We start from the raw sequence: 20,981 nt of genomic DNA on the forward strand, positions 1-20,981 counted from the left end.
GTGCCTCTCACTTTCTGATGGACACACAGAGGTAAGCTGAGCATTTTGAGGCTGGTGTAGACCCTCACATCCTCACCAAACAGTTTTCATGTGGTCCCAGCTGAGATCACCTGAAAAGAAGCACACTGTAGCAACAGTAAGCCAGCGATCTATGGCCCCAGTCATAGAATCATAGAATCCTAGAATGGCCTGGGTTGCAAAAGACCACAATGCCCATCCAGTTCCAACCCCCTGCTATGTGCAGGGTTGCCAACCAGCAGACCAGGCTGCCCAGAGCCACATCCAGCCTGGCCTTGAATGCCTGCAGGGATGGGGCATCCACAGCCTCCTTGGGCAACCTGTTCAGTACGTCACCACCCTCTGGGGGAAAAACTTCCTGCTAAAGAACCAATCTTGATTTCATTATTAAACGAGACCAGCACAGGGCCGTGCAGGTTGGGCCAGCAAAGCACCCTCACCGAGGAGCCTTCCCCCGGCACCTGCAGGCTCAGCCAGGCAACCTGCCCAGTGGAAACCTTCAACTCTCTGATGGGAAACAAACTTGGTTAGAGAAATATAGCAAGCTTTGGTAAATATTTCCATGGGTGAGCGCATGGAACAAGCTTTCCAAACATCCTATTTGGCCATCATAATGAGAACAGCCTCCACTTTCAAAAGAGCTCTGCATCTTTGCTGCCTTTAGCAGCAGGGACTTCCGTGTGCCAGCCCCACATTTCAGAGCCCTGGTTGGGTTGCTGAGGCACAAAGGGAGCTGCAGAGCTGCTGCGAGCCCTGCCCTGCACTGAACAAGGCCCTACTCATGGAGAGGAAAGCCGGCCGGGCTCCCATTCAGACTGCAGCTGCATCCTTTTTAAAGGGACCTCAGTTTGGAGGGTTTTGCGTGCAAGCATCGCTCCTGCACCGGTGTGTTCCAGAGGGCTGCAGGGCCCGGCTGCGAGCTCCCGGCAGAGCTGTGCCAGTGCAATGCTGAGTGCAGCAGAGCAGAGTGCAGACACATCCAGGCGTCACGGAGAAATGAAACAGAATGGAACCAGTTTGTTCTCAGTGTTAACATGTGCACAGAAGACAGGTTAGACACTGTTAGCATACAGACAGAGATTAACTATAAAATGTGTCTGCAGCACATACCGGTCCTCCCTGAGTAATAGCAGCATACAGCAAGCTGATTAATGACTGGAGCATAAGTTTGTCAGATCCAGCACAAAGTCATTAAGTGATCATTAGCAGCCTAAAATACATGCTTAACAGCACCAGTGTACCAAGCGACTCCAGCATGACAACTTGGCTCTACAACAGAATGGCTCCAGTTCAAACGGAGCTGCCATGGGGTCAGTGGCAGAGAGAATGGGAACTTCTCTAAACTTCTGTTTAGGTTAGATGTTAGGAGGAAGTTTGTCACCCAGATGGCGGTGACACACTGGAACAGGTTGCCCAGGGAGGCTGTGGATGCCCCATCCCTGCAGGCATTCAAGGCCAGGCTGGATGTGGCTCTGGGCAGCCTGGGCTGCTGGTTGGCGACCCTGCACATAGCAGGGGGTTGGAACTGAATGAGAACTGTGCTCCTTTGCAACCCAGGCCATTCTATGATCTCCTGATCAAAGGTCCAACACTGACGTTCAGTAGATGCGAAAGCAGCAGTCTTTCTGCTGTCTGGGGTGGGTACTGGGCTGGTACTGCACCAGGAGACCAATATTTGAAAGTGGTGTAGGATACAGAAAAAAATCTGATGCTGAAGTGTGTTATAATTACAGGACAAATATATGTATTTAGAGTGGGTATACAGAATTGAGAAAATGTCACAATTGGCTTTAGGGATTACTGGAAAGGCAAGAGAAATCTAACGCTTTAATAGCTATATCAAAGCACAGCAAAAGTCATATCCTTGACAACTCACTCTTCTATGATGAATAAAAGTGAAAAGACAATTTCCTCCGGTTTTGTGAATTACTTCATATGTAGAACTGAAGTAATAGAGCATAATTGGATTATGCTTTCTCATATATATATATAGATGTGTGTGAGCATGCATCCATTTGATTTAGTGGGATGATTTCCTGCAGGAATACAATGCACATACTCCTAACTACGCACATTATGAACAGTCCCATTCAAATCAGAGTAAAAAGAGACAACACTCGAGGTCCCCGCTGGGCTAGGAGCATCATTTCAGCACTTACTTACCCAGTACAGTTCAAAAAAATAATAGATTACAACTCCCAGCTGAGGTCCAGATTTTAAATTATTGGGTAAAAAGAAACCTGCTATTGACCACACTTGTCACAGCCCGCTGCAGTAGTGGAGGTTCTTTCCTTTCATCAATATCCTCTCAGAAAAAACAACCCGAACCACTTTTATGCCCCCATCCTCTCCACTTTTATCCTCCCTGCTGCTGCTGACAGAGCCGTAATCTTCTGGCTGCTGTCTGACAGTCCAATAGTTGGTCTCCCCAAAGAGAGAAATCTCCTGGGCAGCAAGTGCCAGTGTATATTGAAGCAGACAAAAGAAGATACTCCAATAGGCAAAACTGTCAAGCAAGCGCCCACTTCTGTGTGCCAGCAGCTCATGTGCCCCCTCGGGAGGTGCAAACTTTGCTACGGGCTGCTGGGAAGAGGCAATGCTTCCCAGGCAAGTTCCCCGTTGGTTTGGCAATGTGATCTCCAACAAAGCCAAAGGGAAAAATCAATGGGCAGAGACCCTTAAATCTGAGCTCTCTGCAGATGGATGTTATTTTTTCCATTTCATCATCCCCTTTAAATTTCTAGCACTTGCAAGAGAAGAGAAAATAAAGCCAAAGGGGTTTAAATCCCAATTATTTCAGGTAAGCGTCCGTTTTTTTGCCTTGGTACATCCAACTGCAGACATACTATCAAGAACAGCAAACGACCAAGTTTCAGGAGAAGCAGGAAGGAGAGTTACGGGAGAGAAGCAGAGCAAAGAATGAGGTTGTATTTAGCCAGGTCTATTTTCCACGAGGCTCAGCCTTTGTGCTGTGTAACACCACCACTCACCCAGACCTGTGCACAGCAGCCAGCTCCGAGCGCCAGGCTGGGCAGGCAGCAGGTAACCCTGCCCTCTCCCTCCATCCTAAATAGCTTTATTTTTCCTCCTCCAACTTCTTCTTTTTTTTTTTTTTTTTGGAAAATCCTCTGTTTTTCAGCCAATGGGGACGCAGCTTTGATGACTCATCTTCTTTATGCCATGTGCCTGGCTGTCTTTCATCCCGCAGCAGCAGCACTTTGATGACTCGCGCTCTGCTCGTGCTGCCGTTCACGCACAGATGTGGCATTGATAGCTGCATTGGGAGGAAGGGAGGCGGATCCGTTTGCTATTCAGAGCACTTCCTCGGTGGTTACGCTCGGGAGCCAACTACAATAGCTCACAGCTCCCACACTGTATGAACTATTCATTCTGTGGACATTTTATCAGGAGGGTATGAAGGGAAGGCAGGATTCTCCCGTTAGCAGCAGAGCAGTATTAAATCAGCTTAACTCACTCGTGCAACTGTCCCCTTCATCACTATATTTAGATGCAAGGCTACCTTTAAGCAATGTAGGCTTAAATTGACCTCTGCTAATTTCAACCACTGGAAAGTCAGGCGTGCAATCCGAGGTCACGGATCTTGATGAGATGTAAGCATCCCCAAAGCCCAATTCTGGCTCTCCGAAAATAGACAGCATGAACTGCTCTTTGGAGATGCCTCTCTCCACTGAGAACACCACTCCCCGAACAACAGTGCACTACAGATAGCAAAGCTTTCAGCGAGTTAGGCAAGACAAATCCTCTCTTTCAACATCGATCATCACCCACACAATTAGTGGATTACAAATGACTGGCTAACGAGGAGATGCAGACAAAGGACCCTCGGGGTTATGGTAGATGGCAGACTGAACCCAAGCAAAAATCAGCAGTATGCATTTGCTAACATGCAGCACAGTCCCGAGCACACCCTGAAGCACTCAATTCCTCCAAGGAGGTGCACAGAGACGAAAGAGAACCATGTGAGGAACAGAGGATGTGATTCATGGGGGAAAAAAATTAAGGATCTAGGTTCACTATTCAACAGAAGTGAGGGGACAAGATAAACACCTTCAACACACAGAACACTGTTGCAAGGAGGAAAAGGATAATCTCTTCTCCACATCACAGTGGATAGGACCAGAGCGAAGGGCTCTAGCTACAGAAAGGAAGACTTGGGTGGGTCATCAGATCACACTGTCAGAAGTTGGGATAGATAAGCATGGGGCCAGATCATGGCAGGGACGAAGTACGAGACTATGTGACCTCTTGGAGTCCTTACAAGCTTTATTTTCTATTATTCCTTCTTACTGTAGCATTAATCTCATCTACCTTCAGTACTCAGCTCTGAGTATACAGCTAGCTATATCTCTTATCTGAGCACTTCACCTTGGTAGTGCAGGACTGTGTATCGCTGCCACGTTCTTTAGAATGCCAGGGGACACTGAGAGAAATAATTTTTGAAGTCAGATAATTCTATTAGAGGTCTGTTGTCCGAATGAAGAGAAACAAAACAAGTCTGTCAGTACAGACTGCTGCTTAAAGGAGAGATTAGAACCAAGCCTGTATCAATTCTATTCCCATGACATCCCAGACAGAGTGCAATATGAATGAACCATGTCACACAGATAAAAAATCACACATTGAAATACTCATCTTTCTTGATAAAAAGTTACTGTTTGGGATTATTTCTGTGTTAACAGCTGCCAGAAATCAACCTTCATATTATGCATTAATGATATCACCTGCACTAAGCAGCCTTAACTGGCTAATTCAAACTAATACACATTTTCAAATGAATCAATGCCACTGAAAATGCTTTGTAGATGAAGACTGCTTTATTTGCTTTTACACAATCATATTAGAAGAAATATAAAAGGAAGCCCAGGATTTAAATACTGCAAGCTGCCTACTTATTTATCAACTCTTTTGGAATCCTAATGATGTTTGAAATAAACCTTTCAAAATGGAATATGTTTAGTTTGATGGGTAAGCATCATGCTTTGTCTCTCACACTCGGAAAAAGCAACACCTTTAAAGGATCCATTCATGTTTACTACATATATCTGATCATCAAGATGTGAGATGCAGCATTAGTTGTATTTGAAGTCACCTTTCCCTGCTCTAAATATTAAACAGTGAGTCACACACAAGCTGGAGACAGATTTTAATATCATCTGTCAATAATTCATGCTTGATAAGAGCATAATTACAGCTTGGAATAATATAAGCCCTGTATTTCTACAGGAGGTTGTGCTCACTCCTGCTGTGCATCTTCAGATGTCCTCCTGACCCTGCAGGGCCCAGGCTAAAGTGGGGGGGCAGATCCTCTGGATCTCATCAGTTCCGACACACACAGACATGTCGTGGGGAGAGAAGATAACACCGAATTCAAAGCACATCTTCTCCAGGACTGTTCTTCCTTTTAGCGTGCTTGTTCCAGTCAGAACACCATAGCTCACTTCCATTGGGAGGGATCTCTGGCGGCCTCTGGCCTAATGTCTGCTTCAAGCAATGGTCATCACTTCAGGTCATGCGGGCCTTACAAGGGCAAATGTTTAGCACCTTCCCTAAGCTGAACAAACCCAGCTCCTTCAGCTTCCTCCTGTATGTGATATTCTCAAGCCCCAGACTGTTTTTGTGGCATCCACTGGACTTGTTCCATGTCTTTCTTGTGTTAGGGAGCCATAGAATGGACAAGGCAGTCCAGACGCAGCCTCGGGAGAGCAGAACAGAAGGAACAGATCCCATTCCTGGCCTGCTGGCTGTGGGCCTGACTCACAGCCCAGCCTGCTGTGGACCTTTTTGGCAAAGCCCATTGCTGGCTTGTGTTCAACTTGCTTGCCAGGCTCCCAGCTCTCTTTCTGCAGAGCTGCTTTCTACCCAATTGGGCCCAAGGTACTCATCTGTTGGGCCTATTTCTCCCTAGGGGCAGGATATGGCATTTGCCTCATGAGACTGCTGCCTGCCCTCCCAAATTTGGCCCCAAAGGCACCTGTTCCCATTGTTTTTGTCATCAGGAAAGACACTGAGCAGCCCTTCTTCTGATTGTGATCTCTGAGGGATGACTCAAGTAAATGGCCACCTGTTGGACATCCCGTTGCCCCTTCAAGCACAAAGGCAGTTTTTCTCCAGTCAGCCACACGTCACCAGTCTGGCTGTAAGGACAGTATGGAGATCATGGCCAGGTTTTATCCAAAGAAAAGGCAAGAGGAAGAAAAAGCAGACAAAGGAGTGCTTCCTAGACACTTGTATGTAAGAGCAGATAGGAGCCATTCCTATGAGAAGAAAGAACCCATATGGTGTGCTTCCCCCACCCCAGAAGTTTGCAGCTAGTGCACTCTTTTGTGCTTTTGCTGCTTCCAGCTGTGAGGATTGTTTGGAGGGAAAATGCCACCAGGCTGAGGAAAAGAAATACATCAAGAGCTCTAAGAGAGTGAAAAACTTGAATGGGGAGAAGAAGATGTGAATACCAAGCAAGAACTCTCCAGGGCCTCAGAAAACAGATGGGCCAGTAGCACCCCCAAGAAAATCCCAAAGGGTAGAGTAGGAGCCAGAGTCTGAGCACCCAGCTTGTCTTCCTGGGTACGGCGTGTACACGGAGATACAACAAAAACTGGCAGCGTAGACAGAAAGTATGGAGGTCGTGACTCAGCATGACACCCACTCGCAGCTGCTCCTCTTCCAACAGCCTGGATTCAAGCACATATACTGAGAAAATTGTCAGGGTTCCTCCTTCTTGTCAGAATAACCCCTTGATTTTCTTGCAAAGCAGCTGCATTTGGTTTATTACAACTCCTGCTTGCATTAACTTACCCAAATTAACTTCTGTGTGCTGATTTTAAAGGGACTTGGTCTACTAAAAACAAATGAGAGTTGCAAAATTGGTCCCTTTGCTGTTCTTCTTCACATCTTGACTTCTATTTCTGCTCCTGCCACTCAAGAGCAATCTGACAGCAGGTGAAACATTTCACAGTGCTTCTGCTTCCCTTCAGATTTCTCATTTAGGTACTACATTTGCAGAGCAATAGCTGTCTTGAGGTATAAAGTGGGTCTAGGCTTGAAAAGTGCCCCTATACATGCTGCTGTACAATATTAGTGCTAATTGTCATCTTTGGTTTCAGCATATGCATGGTCACATGCTTCTGAGATGATCTCTGTTTCTCTCATTACAAAATCTTTTTTATTTTTGTATTTTAAACTAGCTTGCACTGGAATAAAGAAATACACATGTCTGGAAATCAATGCCAATGCACTCCAGCTCCTGAAGTACCTACAGACATATGATGGTAGGTCTAAGGCTTCACATACTCGTGCAGAACCAATGTAATGAAGATACTGTGGTTGAATGAAGGAGGTGTGAGTGTACCTAATTATACTTATGTGTAACACTTTAAACTTACATCTTATCCAAAGTATACTGACAAATACATGTTAATCTCATGGCATCAGCTTAATTAGTTCCCTAATTATTTGCAAAGTAGGCAGGAAGTTTCCTTGCAATTGGTTTTATCATTGTAATTGATTGTTCTGGTGATGCCACGACGCACAATCAAATAATGAGCATGATGAAGTGAGCAAAGAGAACAGAAAGGTGACAGGGACAGGCTGCCCTGAGCAGAAGCCTGATCTGCTCACCTGGAGACATGTCTGGTGCTCCTCAAATTAGTCTCTTCACTCTGGTGTGTGCACAGGAATATAGAGAGGTATGAAAGACCCTGCAGCACAAACAGTAACAGGAGAGCACTTCGGTTTGCATGCTTTCCTTGAAATGAATGCCTGTGCTCATGGCTGTGCCACCTACAGCTCTTGACAGGGGAAGGTGGGAGACTTGAATGCTTCCGAGGAAGAAACAGGGAAAAACTGGAGATGCATCTCTGACACTGTACTCTCTTACAGTAACAGGAGATGATTTAGCAGAAGGTTTAAGAAGTGACCCGACTGTCTTTGTGGAGACCTCAGTGCTCGTGAAGCATTGCGGGCAGTGCAGCAGCAAGATGCCACAGAGCACTACTGATTCCAAGGGATACAGCAATTGCTGCACGGGTTTGGTTTCACACCTGCTGAGCACCAATTCCTCCAGCACAACCTCACCATGGGTGACAAACGCTCCTGGCAGCATGCCGGCATCCTGCTGAGCGTAAGCATGCCATGCAGATGGTCCACGAACCCTCACAGAGCCCATATGGCTGCTGGGACAGCTCATGGCCCTGAGCTGCCCAAGCTGGAGTGCACATCTATGGCAAGGAAAAGTATTCCCAACGTAACCCTCAAGACAGTCCATCAAAGCAAGCCTGGCAAACCACACAATGCTGTCTCAGGCGATAAAATCCTGAAGCCAGCCAGACAAATCACAACGGGATCAAGGGGGGAACCCACAGCTGCTGTAGGGCTTGGCTGGTCTCCCTGGTCATCTCTCAGTAGTAACTGCCAAGTAAAGTTCAACCAAAGCTCTCCCACCAGTTCTGCTTATAGACCTGAGAAATGCAGAGCAGCCAAATTGCCACCAGCTTTACACATAATTAGCAGCTAAACTTAAATTCACTTGTAGGCACTTCACATACCAGAAACACCATGCATGTCTGCAAACCTCACAGACACTTCTGTTCATCTCTCTATTGTTTCCATAGACTGACATCACAGTAATGTGCATCCAGCCTTAAATTAAAAGCAGGTGGACAGGCTGGGATTGCTCTTTTAAAACATATCAAGTTCAGCTTCTGATTTCCATCAAGGTGGATTTATCCTGGATTCGTCTGCATTGATGATTTATGTAATTCCTCTGAAGTTACACCAGGTGAAGTTCTACCAAATAGCTCCATCAGATGTCACATTAAATGAGAAAAGTTTTGTCCCAAAGTCATCAACACATCAGTCACTGTCTTTAATGAGTTACTGTAGTAATTACTATACCTACTTAATCTCGCCCTTGATGACAGCTATCACCAGGTTCTTCACGAGACAGTGTGAATCTTTATACATTTCCAGGCTTGTTTACCTCGGCAGCTATTCCTGAAGAGCTATTCCTGTTAATGTACCAACACAACCTCCTGGAGAAGACAGCTTTCTCCCAAAATAAACATGACATTAGTAAGGTGGAAATAATTCATTCTTGTTGCAGAATTAGATCACGATCACCTATGCTTAGATCAGAATAATCACGCTATTTCAAGTTTCCCCATTACCACAACAAAAACAAACTTCTGGGTTTTGTTTTAGTCTAAAAGAAAGCCAAAAGTCACACTTTGATATTTTTTTTTCCCCTGGCAAAGTCAGTAAAAGAATAAAACAAGTGCTTCCAATACATTTTGATGGATACCTCTGGAGATGACTGTACCTTCCCTACCACCAGCAGCAGCTCCAACACTGGGATGGCCATTTGCTCGGCAGTGGGCTGTGTAATGAAATGAGACATCCCATAGTTTCAGATTTCCTGCTTTCCAATCAGAAATTCAGAGGAAGCTGAAGGCAACTCCTTGAAATAACGTGAAATGTGCCGGTTCAAATAAAATTCATAGTTTATCTTAGACACACTCAGCATAGAATCACAGAATGGCTTGAGTTGGAAGGGACCTTTAAGACCATTTAGTTCCAATCCCCTGCCATAGGCAGGGACACCTCCCTCCAGAGCAGGTTGCTCACAGCCCCATCCAGCCTGGCCTTGAAATGTTAATGCTTCAGTTATTTTGTTCATTTGCTACCTGTTTTTAGTGCCCCAGAAGCATACACTTTTAAAGCACAACTCCCATAACATGAAGCCTTTAAATGTTACATTTCCTGCAGAATGTTTCTCTGGAAAACACTTCTATAACCCTAAACCAAGGACTTTGCTCTTTGACCATAAACCATGTCAGACACATTTGCCACAGATTCTGGACATGGAACCTGCAGGGGAATCACAACCTATGATTTCCATCCTCCTGGAAACCAGCACATGTCAGCATGTTTGCACACCGAGATCAGGAGGCCCTACAGATCCACAGCAGTAACACTTAAGGAGAAGATGCACAAGTGCTATTTGCACAGGGACAAGTCCAAAGAAAAGAGCAAAGCCACAAGAAACCACAGCATGGACAGAGCTTGGTCAAAGACAGATAAATGCCTGCTGCAGAGCACTGTGACTTCACTTCTTTGCGTATTTCCTTTTGAAGCAACAAAACTCTAAAAAAAAAAGGGTTATTTTTTTCTTTTTTAAGTAAGAAATGGATGTTTAATTCTCCACGAGAACCTCTCAAATGAATCAATATATAAAATCAATCATTTAAATTGATGTAAGAACACAAAAAGGTTGATTCTTTCCCTAAAATGCTTTGTTGATTTAAAATAACTGGTTTCCAGCAAAGTGTTGAGAGAAGTATTTGAAACTGTTTGGAGGACTGGAAGGGGATGGTCTCCCCTGTGCCCAGCCCTGGCTGAGATGTGCTTTCCTTCTACCTCACTCTAATACCTTCTTTAAAATCAAGTCTATTCACACCAACAAAACCCTCCGACATGGGAGGAAAATGAGAACTGTGTTACAAAACCTAGAGAGTGATAAACATTGATAGAAATAATTAAGTAACAGAATGACAGAATGGCTTGGGTTGGAAGGGATCTCAAGGATCAACTCTTCTTCAAATCCCACCTTTGGTGAGAAGAGGGTAAACAAGTGAAATAACTGCCTGTACAACATGCTCCTAAATAACTCCCAGCACTGTGTGGCTGCACACACATAGAATCACAGAATCATACAATCATAGAATTGCTCACATTTGGAAAGTCTTTAAAGATCATCACATGCAACTGTAACCTAACCATACTACCCTAACTCTAACAACTCTTATGGCACCGAGAAGAATGGTGAGGATGGGTTGGTGTTGGGCTTGGTGATCTTAGTGGTCTTTCCCAACTTGAACAATCCTAACATTCTGTAAGTTAAGTGGGAGAAGAATGCTTTGCAGCCCAACAGACGCCAATGGGACATCAAACGAGCTGCTGGAGGCCCACCTGTTTTGTTGGACAGTCGGAAGGACACCATTTTATCAGGGATGCTGCAGACATTCCTCACTGAGGCGATGCAGCTGTAGTTGGCGTAGTCCTGAGGTCGGAGGTTCTTCAGCTTCAGGATCTTCGTTTCCCCCTGTGTGATCAAGAAAGAGCATTAGGAAAAGCCCATGGAGGAGGAGCCAGGAGGACTTACTGCTTTAATAATTATTTTAGACTTTTTTTTTTGTTCTTTTTTATAAATTACTTTAGAATTGTTTTAGAACTTATATTTTTAAATAGCAGAGAAAAACAATGGTTGGCATAGCCTGACACCATAGCCCACCTTATGTATATTGAAAGCGAGAAAAAAGAGAGTGGCAAGGGGGAAATTGTGTTGGCAGCCTTTGAAGTCACAGCATTATTCTGGATATCGTATCACAGGGTACAATCTGCTTGATGAAAAAAAAACTTAAGCTACAGAAATCTTGCTGGTTTGCCTTTGAAATGAGCTCCTGATGGATTTTATTTTTAGCCAGTTTAAATGATGGAAACGGTGATCCAGGGGCCTGAGTGGGATGTGAATGAAGGAGTTCCTTCTGACACAATCAAGAGAAAACTGCAGTTTTCTACAAGATTTCCACTGCCATCTCCTCCTTCTGTTGCCCACTTCCAAGTCTTTGCCACTGTTTATCCCAAGAAGCATCATGCTTGAGAATGGCAGAGCACCCAGGGAGGCCAACAGTGATCCACATCTCACAGAGCAGCCAAAAGCAAACTCTAAAGGATGTCCATTGTCCTGTGTCTTGCTCAAGCTGCTACAACTTTTGATTTCCATATGCCTTGGGAAACATCTTAAATGTTTTTAATAACGTCATGAGCATCAGCCTTGGTATATCTAGGGGAGAATGCTGTAGTTTGTGAAATGGAGGTAAAGAAACCACAAAAAAACAGTACAAGAGAAGATACAGGTAGCAAGAAAAGAAAAGAGACTGTCATTAAATCAAGCTCAGTCGATGTTTGGAGCATGGGAACTGAAGTGCTTTGTATGTACAATCAGTCCCACAAAAATGATGTGATTAAAATCAGGCTCATGCTGATTCAGTGTTCGCACAATCCAAGCCTGGAATGGCTGATCCTGAGGATAAAGATCCTGCTTTGAAAAGAGGTTTGTCTGGACTAGAGAAGGGCCTGATCCATGGCAGTGGGAACGACATTACCCAAGTTATTAAGCTCTGGACTGGAGCCAAAGAGCAGCAGCTCAGTCCATAGCTGCAGACTCCAAGTTGAACTGGTGGGTTGAACTCACAATGGTATTCTGGATCATGTCCCTAGAATGCAGAGTTTGGTAAAAATACATATATTTTCTCCACTGGTTTGTATAATTAGTCTAATTATGTCTAATTGCGTAATTATTGTAAATACAGCAAATTCAATCTTGTTCCGAGGCTGTGAAATTACAATGTGCAACGAGGAGGATGCAAACTCTTTGGAAACAAATCTGCATCAAGATTTCCATTTTGAAAAGTTCAGTATTTCAACCATTGCCACAGATGAGAATGCTCATGTCTGCTTTTTTTTGTATTTAGGTTGTTTTTTTTTTTCCCATGGCAGCTAAAAGAAGTAGCTGACATTCCCTGACTCATCAAAAAATCTGTGCTTAAAGTTCAAGAATTCCCTTTTATTTGCCCAGTTTTCAAAGGGTCTTCTATGATTTCATACCACAAGGAATCTATTAGAAATAAAATGGCCTTTTTGGGTACAATATTGCCGAAAATTTAATTGTGTTACCCTTTGTTTTCCTTTACCTCTCCTTGGATTTTCATATTGATATCCCAGCTTCAGAGCAATCAACAAACGCCACCTCCAGTTCACATCTCTCAGAGCTCTGCAGTTAAATCCCCTTCACCTCATAGAATCATAGAATGGCTTGGGTTGGAAGGGACCTCAAGGATCACGAAGCTCCAACCCCCCACCACAGGTAGGGCCACCAACCTCCACATGTAATACCAGCCCAGGCTGCCCAGGGCCCCATCCAACCCGGCCTTGAACACCTCCAGGGATGGACGGGGCATCCACAGCCTCTCTGGGCAGCTGTTCCAGCACCTCTCCACTCTCACAGTAAAGAACTTAAACACCTCTCTTCCCACCAGCCTTTACTGGTTGTTACCTTATCATATACAGATCCAATTATGCAGAGACGTGTAGTGGAAATGTATGACTCTTAAACCTTTAATTACATCCTTTCCCTTTATAAACATATATCAGATCTTGTAGGCACACAGACAAGGTACACTAACTCAACCAGACCTCCAATAAAAGAAAAAACATTATGGATAAGCCTTGGACTATCAACACAACGATCTGATTTATTCATTACTGCGGCCCAGACAGAAGTTCTAGGGAGAATGTCTCCACTAACCCAACAATCTCCTTTTTTTTCCTAAGTATTGAATCTAATTTCATGTGACACATTTTATTAGATCCGTTCTTCCAAGATGATAGGAAAGGTATTCACCGGCATTTCCATATTGAGATATTATAAGGCAAAAAGGACCCCCTCAAGGGACTCTCTCACTTCCTAATTAAATCGTAAAAATACACTCATTTACACACTTGAGTCCAAAGAAACAAGCCACACATTTGCTAAACTGAATCTGTACGCATTAAATTAAAAATAATTTCATCACTTTTAGGAGACCAATAACTTGACTGTGTAATCTAATTCTCATCTCTGCAAGGTTCCAGGCTACACGTTTCTCAGTAGAATACCAAGCCATGGTAGCAATATAAAGCTGTCAAGCATAATAGGAAGAAAAAATGAAGGTGCTCTCAAATCATTAGCTGAAAATTATTTATGAAATTTGCAGCTTGCTTTCTGCTCTGAGGACCAAATTACCGGGCAGTTTTCACTTGTCTTTACTCGTTGTTGCTTGAGACTTTACAAAACAACATTGTTTTTTGGTGGTTTTTTTGCAAGCACCATTGCACACAATTCTCCCCAGACACTGGGATGTGCCACCTTTTTATTTTGAGACTGTGTAAGTGTGCTAACAATAAATTAATCTGATCTAACTTGACAGACCCTTTTGTTGGCCCTGTCTGCTTTCGTGGCACTGAGCGATGGTAGGAAGATGTACAAAAAGCACTGCCTTCCATTTTTGCCACATCATCCTTCAAGTGTGCAAGGCTGGAACAAAGTAACTTGCATTCAAAGCAGAGGAAGGTAGAATAATAATAAAATAATTAAAAAATCCAAAAACTGAGTGTTACCACAGAGTTTAGCCTATGCTTCTGAGGCTGCACCTTCAGTACCGAACTGTATAAGATTAGGAAATAGCAGTCAAGTCAGAGTACTCGGCTTGCAAACCCAAGCAAAACGACACAGGGACTCCTGCAAACTGCACTCACTGTGTGTCTTCCCGCAGCCTCCTGCCTCCTTGCTTCCTTATCAACAACTAAAAGACATCTTTTCCATGAGCAAGCTGTGATACAACTCGGGGTGTAGATGCCAGGCTATGCCCATCCCCTACCCCCCACCCAGCAGGTATGTGCAGACTGAACTGCTGCACATGCAGCTGCAAAGCCTCCGCGTGATGGAGCACTGCCCCATGGCTCCTACCTGTGTGAAGAAGGGCTCGTAGATCTCTACTCCCTTATCGGAGCCCTGCAGCAGCACCTCCTGGCCACGTCTCCAGCTGTACCGGACGGGCGGGTTGGAGTTGGCCACGCACCTGAGGAACACAGTTCTCTCATAGTAAAACTGCTCTTTCGCTTCGCCGATGCTCTGGTGGACTGTCACTATCGGGTCATCCAGATCTGGAAAGGCAGAACAGAGAACCAAGGTTAAATCAGGCTGCAGCCTGTACAACAGACACAATACAATGGTAGCATCCATCATTTCTGATACGTTTCCACTAATATTTAGGTCTCACTTGGTTTTCATCTTCACTACTTATTTCATATGTATGATTTCAATTTAAACATTTCTTAGACAAAATAGTTTATCAAGCTTCGGTAATAAATAGTCAGATTCATTTGCATCCTAATGGCAGGATCCAGTAGAACGCTGATCATGCTCATGCATCCATTTTCCTTTAAAGCAGCAATTTAATACAGCAATTTAATGCATATTTCCTTATTTTGGTTATACGCATTGAACTTCAAGCAGGTAAATTCATCCAGGCTTTACAACACACTTCTCTTGATTAAAATACAGATATCATATAATTACTCCCACCACATCACTGCAGAGAAAATTAATTCCCCGGAACAGAACTTGTTCATTTTAAATTCAGAAGAAACAGAGATGGCCATTGGAATGTAAATACACCTAATGAATTACGTTTGGGCTTTGTTCCACCAGGAACAAGTAGACCCCTGTCTGTGGGGGTTTGCTGTAGCTCATTACGAGCAAGGACAGCAATGGCTCTTGTTACTCATTCCTAGCTAAAAACATTCAACCTCCAAGCACTGCGGTCAGCAGTTCTGCACTGAGTTTTAGGGAAGAGCTTTGCTGCCCAACGAGCTGGCAGCCAATGTGGGTCACTGCCCAGTGGTTACAGCACATACACCACAGGGTGTCGGAGCAATTGGCCCCTTTATACCCACACAGATCCTGTCTTTGTGCACACAACTATGGCACGTTTCCATGTGCATCTCAGCCTTGCCTGGAATGACTGCAGAATGTTGTTAGCAGCACATTTTTCCTTAAAATAAAATATAAATAACACGTCAGGTAGTGCTTAATTATTTACCCAGAAACACAACCCTAACATTGCAAAGGCTTATTACACACGAGTGCCTATCCAAATAGAATGCATCACAGCCAAGGCCGTGACTCAGCAACAGGCAGAACACCGAGCTCAAACCTTATCCCAACCACCAGTGCCACAGGGAATGGTGATGTGTCCAAAGGCACCCACACCTCCGTCCCTAAGCACTAGGTTGGGTGCTTTGGCAGAAGCATTGCTTGCATTTTGCTCCCCCGGATGCCAGCTGAATGCCACCACGCAGGACTCTGCAAGACAGATGGACCTCAATGTAGCAGCTCTTAAAACATTCCCATTTTTGATAGTTTTGAAAATGAGAGGCACAAAAGATTAATAAGTGAAGCCTGTCATTAACAATCTGAATAGATTACTGTATTTCCATAGTCCATACTGAAAAACAGACTGCACTTATTCTGTAGAAGCTTACACTTGCATTTGTGTAACAGGAAAAAAAGCCTGAATCTCTTGTTTAATTATAAACAAAACAAGTTCCAAAAATTGGAATAATTCAAGCAATAATACGTTGCAATGGTGTATGAATTTTAAGTAAATGTTATCTCCTCCCTACCCTACAAAACATTGTAGTGAATATCACAGAAACAAATTATGAAGCTGTTGTTCCAGATTAGGATGGCATTTTCTAATGAGATCTCATTTTTGTTTTAAAGGTTATTTTAAATCACAGCAGCATTTGAAAAGGGAAGGGATTGAGGAAACGCCATCTTCTACTCACGCCATAAGAAATAAAAGGAAGAAAATCAGACTGCTTCAGTTTCTAGGCCCATACACCTGCAGAGATCCAAGCCCTGTGCCATGATCCCAACTGAAAAGTCATTCTGAGAAAGTTGCTCAGGCCTACACACACACTGCATGGCTTAAAGCCTAAACACGGGGCTAGAGATGAATCACAGAAGTGTTGAGGTTAAAAGGGACCTTAAAGTTCATCTGGTTCCAAGTATAAACGTGAATCCTATGGGCGTAATGCCCAATGCATGGCAGGATGAGGCTGACTGGGCATGGAACAGTTTGCATGAGAGGCCTGGAAGTCCAAACGGAAAAGCTGAACGCTCAGCCCTACATCTGTGCAGGCTGGTCACATCCCAGGCTGCAGCAGCAGGAGTGCAGCACATACAAGGCAGCAATCTCCCCTCCATCCACACCTCTGAGACATCCTGAGCTCCATGCCAGTGCTGATCTGTCTCCATGCCTCAAAGAGAAAGGCATGGACGCAATGGAGTGAGCACAGCAGGCATCAAGAACCAGAGGGCTGAAGCAGGGGACATACAGGTGGGGACTGAGGGGGCTGCGTTTGGCCAGCCTGGGGGAGAAAGTGTGGAAGAGTGACCCAATGTCTTTCTTTGACTGACTATAGTTTTCTGTAGAGAAGATGAAGGTCCACTCTTCCCAGAAGTACAGAGCAAAAAAATCGTGAACCAACAGGAATATGCAGCACCCAGAGAAATTGTTCCTGGCTGAAGGTGAGAAATTCCTCGTGAGATCAGATAAGTGCCTGGACGGGGTCCCAGAGAGACTGTGGGATACCTGTCCTTGTTGGTGTTCAAAGCTTGACATGCCCTGGAGATGGCTGTGATTAGAACAGGGGGTTGGACCAGAGGTCCTTAGCCTACATTACTTTGTGATACCAAGAGGTGATGCCATCCCTTGCTCGTGCTCCCTGCCATCTAGCAATGGGTCTGTGCTGGGTGTGCTCTAACCCCCAACAACAACCAGCTCTCCTCTGCAATAGAGAGAAGCATGCACCCTCTGTCCACATAGCCCTGTAGTATGATGTGAGATGGATTCTGATAAGAGTATAAAGAAACCTCAAAGAAATCTAGGTTGGGAATAGAGACGCAGCAAGCCTTCTGCCAAAGCATTTCATAATGGTTAATTAATACAAAATTGGCACTGCAGAACATGCCTGATTTTTCCATCAGCAGTTGGGAAGATCTCAACAGCTGCACGACAGCAAAAGAAGAAGCACTAATAGGAGACAAAATAATGCTTGCAATTGTTGTCAGATTTCACCAAACAACTGCGTGCCCTGCTGCTGCGCAGGGTTAGACAAATGTTTTACTGCCTTGTTATATAAGACTGTATTTTGCTCAGACAGTGTGAGAGCTGCAAACATAATACAAAATACGTTTCTTAGAATACTGCCAAGGTATTCTGCAGAGCTATTACAGTGGAGACAAGCCAGTGCCAAATTGATAACCCCCGGGCTATTTTAAAGCCACCTGATCATTGTGGCACTGATGCCCACTTATCAGACCTCTCCAGAACTCCAGTTTTGATGTTTAATTGAATGGTCACCAATATTAAAATTTCACAATAGACAAACAAACAAAAAAAGGACATCTAAAGCTCGGTGCACATGTGTAAGTATCCATGGGTGGTTGTTCTTCCACAGCAGCAAGTGAACAGCCAAGCCTTCAACCCTGGGAGGAAACCATTGACTTCAGGTATTGCAAACCATTAACCTGGGAAAGAAGAGACAGGGGGATCCCATTGCAACTGAGGCAGGCTTAGCACTGAGGAGCTCAATGAGATGCATTTCTGACGTGCTTGATGAGGAAAAAAAAAAGAAATTCTGAAAGTTTCATTTCCAGGTTGATCAAATTATGAAGAGTTAACAGAATAATCAGTCTCTGTATTAAACTGAAGTCATGGGTGTTGCCAGGCAGTCGAAGTCTACTAATTAAAACGAAAATAATTACAGAAGTATGTTTTCCACAGGGGTTTATGCCATCATTAGGTTCAATTTTTCAGTCTTTAATCTTTGAATTGAACCAAGCACTTTCTGAAGCCCAGATGGCACAGGAATGTTCAACACTGCGTTGGAGAAATTCCCTTCATACATCCCTGCGTTCTCAAGCAATCCCAGCCTGAACTGTTCGAAACAGGTCTAATCTGAACAGATTGGGAATTGCAGCGCTGTGGTTGGAGATGTTGGTGTAGGAGGTGTACAGAAGAGTGGCAGATAGCACGAATATCCTCTGTGTGCTGACTGGCAAAGCGCTGGAGAATCATCCTGGCTGTGGGTAGGGAACACGGACTACACGCTGCAGCCCCAAGCTGAGCTCCAGGGAGTTTCATGTGGGCACTGTGAGAGTGGGGCCATGGGCTGCATTTGCTATATCATGTTTTTCCAGCTGCTGGGACTACACAGCTTGCTGATTTCATTTGTTAATTAGCTGCCTTTGTCTTCAGATGCTCAAAGCAAGCAATGTTTGGAAGTCAAGATAGTAATAAATAAACCACGCATCTGGTAGACGGATTGAAACTGCCTCATCAAGACACCCACAGAGGAGGCAGCAGTGATGCATGCATTCAGCCTGCCTAACTTCATCCTTACACTGAAAAATACAAAGTTCTTCCCACAGTTTTCCTCACTTTAGCCTCCTTGGCCTAACATAAGCTATCAATACGTAGGCAGGTTTTAGGCGTTCGTGGTACGATACGGTGTAAAGTAGTTGCACTTGATTCAGAAAATGGATAAAAATCCAACAAATGTGTATTTCTGCATACCTGCAGAAAGGATAATAAACTATCTTGTCTGCCATCCATTAGCACGTAGCAGAGCTCCAAACAAGCTGGCTGGAGGCCAGGAGCAGGGAAGCCAAGTTTCTTGCAGATCCACACGAGACGCTTTTATTTCCTTCTGCAGCCCTTTGTAAGAGATTTCTAATGCCTGTGCAGTGCTGTCCTACATGTGCAGCACAGATAGAACCCCAGAAAGTTCACATCATTTACAAGGGCAGAGCCTCTACGGTGACCAAGCCTCCATGTGAGCTCCAACAAGACCAGCACTGTGACCCTGGCAGATCCCCGATGAGCTTACAGTGACCTCCAATAGCATTTTGCAGGGATCAGACACGTGCTAGAAGGCTGGAGGGGTGCTAACAGCCACAGAATGACCACAGCAGACATCAGTCCCTGTACAGACCCTTCTGCTTGCCATGCTCTGCTGAGGGCTGGAATCTATCAGCAAAGAGTCAGAGAAAAGAAAAATAGGTGATGTAGTTTTACAGGGAAAATGTTTTATTCTCCTGGTGAGATTAGAAGTGTACCATGATTAAACGTGTACGAGCTGCACCCGCTGGGTGAACTGCTCCCAGCAGTGTGTGCTAATGCCACTGGCCTACAGCCATGAAGGAAGGTAGCAGCAGTTTTGTTTATCCAAGGACCCCAAATGCAGTCCACGTTCATTATCCATGAGACAAAATTAGCACTGCATCCCCGACACAGCAGATACATCAGCACGGAGGGGTTTGCATCCATAGCACAAACAGCAGAAAATGGCAACCTTTACTACAGTACTGAACTTCTACGTGCATGTGTGAACACGAATCCACAAAGACTGGTGGATTTTGTAAATCATAGAGTCATACAATGGCCTGGGTTGAAAAGGACCAAAATGCTCATCCAGTTCCAACCCCCTGCTATGTGCAGGGTCACCAACCAGCAGACCAGGCTGCCCAGAGCCACATCCAGCCTGGCCTTGAATGCCTGCAGGGATGGGTAATCACACAGAACAATGGACCCATCATGGAGGCTAACAGTGGAAAAAATGCACCCTGGCACTGCCTGAGAGAGGAATCCTACCTGCTGAAGGCACACGCTCAGCACGGCGCTGAAACACGGCTGGGCTCACTGCTGGCACTAAGATGGAGTAACACAATTTTCTTCTGTACATCGAACCGGTGACCTGAGTACAGGATCCTAATGGGGTGTCAGCCACTGCTATGGAAACACTCAGAAATAAAAGGGCAAACAGAAAAGCAACAGAAAAGTACCTGTGTACTGGAGAAAGTACTTATGACTTTACTTGCAGGAAAAGATACAAAGAGACAAATGCATTTATCAGAACCAAGAGTGAACTGTAGTTTCATTATAGGATGTAAGCATCTCTTGGTGGGAAAACAGCGGGGACAAAAGAGCTCTTCTGGCTCCTGGTAAGATATACAGCAAGCAGCAATAGCTGTAATCAGAAGGAAGCCCAAGGATGCTGGTGGGTATATCCACATACAAAGCGTGTAAGGAACAAGAGTGAAAGCCACTCTGCAAGGACAGGCAGATAACAGGAGAGCAGCTACAAAAGCAGCCCTAAGGTACGACTCTGCCACAGGGTTCTCACTTGTCAGAGATTTATCTTTCTTTTCTGAACTGAGGTGCAGCTGCACACATATGGGAGATGGACTCCTCAGTCTAAGAGGCAGGAAGTCCAAGTCC

General features: G+C 44.6%; 1 protein-coding gene across 2 annotated transcripts in view; it reads right to left on the bottom strand.

Annotated features, from left to right (window-relative positions):
* The window catches only part of MDGA2 (MAM domain containing glycosylphosphatidylinositol anchor 2), a 362,730-nt gene that overhangs the window by 198,238 nt on the left and 143,511 nt on the right, over positions 1–20,981 (bottom strand). For both annotated transcript variants that reach the window (XR_005860157.2, XM_025150963.3), the window contains exons 4-5: positions 14,600–14,796; positions 11,002–11,134 (exon numbers count right to left, since the gene is read on the bottom strand). Coding sequence is in view for 1 of the 2 variants with exons in the window: in XM_025150963.3 (XP_025006731.1) it covers positions 11,002–11,134; positions 14,600–14,796 (330 nt within the window). In the remaining variant the exon portion in view is untranslated. The remainder of the gene's footprint in view (positions 1–11,001; positions 11,135–14,599; positions 14,797–20,981) is intronic.

This window comes from Gallus gallus, chromosome 5, assembly GCF_016699485.2.
Source record: "Gallus gallus isolate bGalGal1 chromosome 5, bGalGal1.mat.broiler.GRCg7b, whole genome shotgun sequence".
Classification (NCBI taxonomy): domain Eukaryota; kingdom Metazoa; phylum Chordata; class Aves; order Galliformes; family Phasianidae; genus Gallus; species Gallus gallus.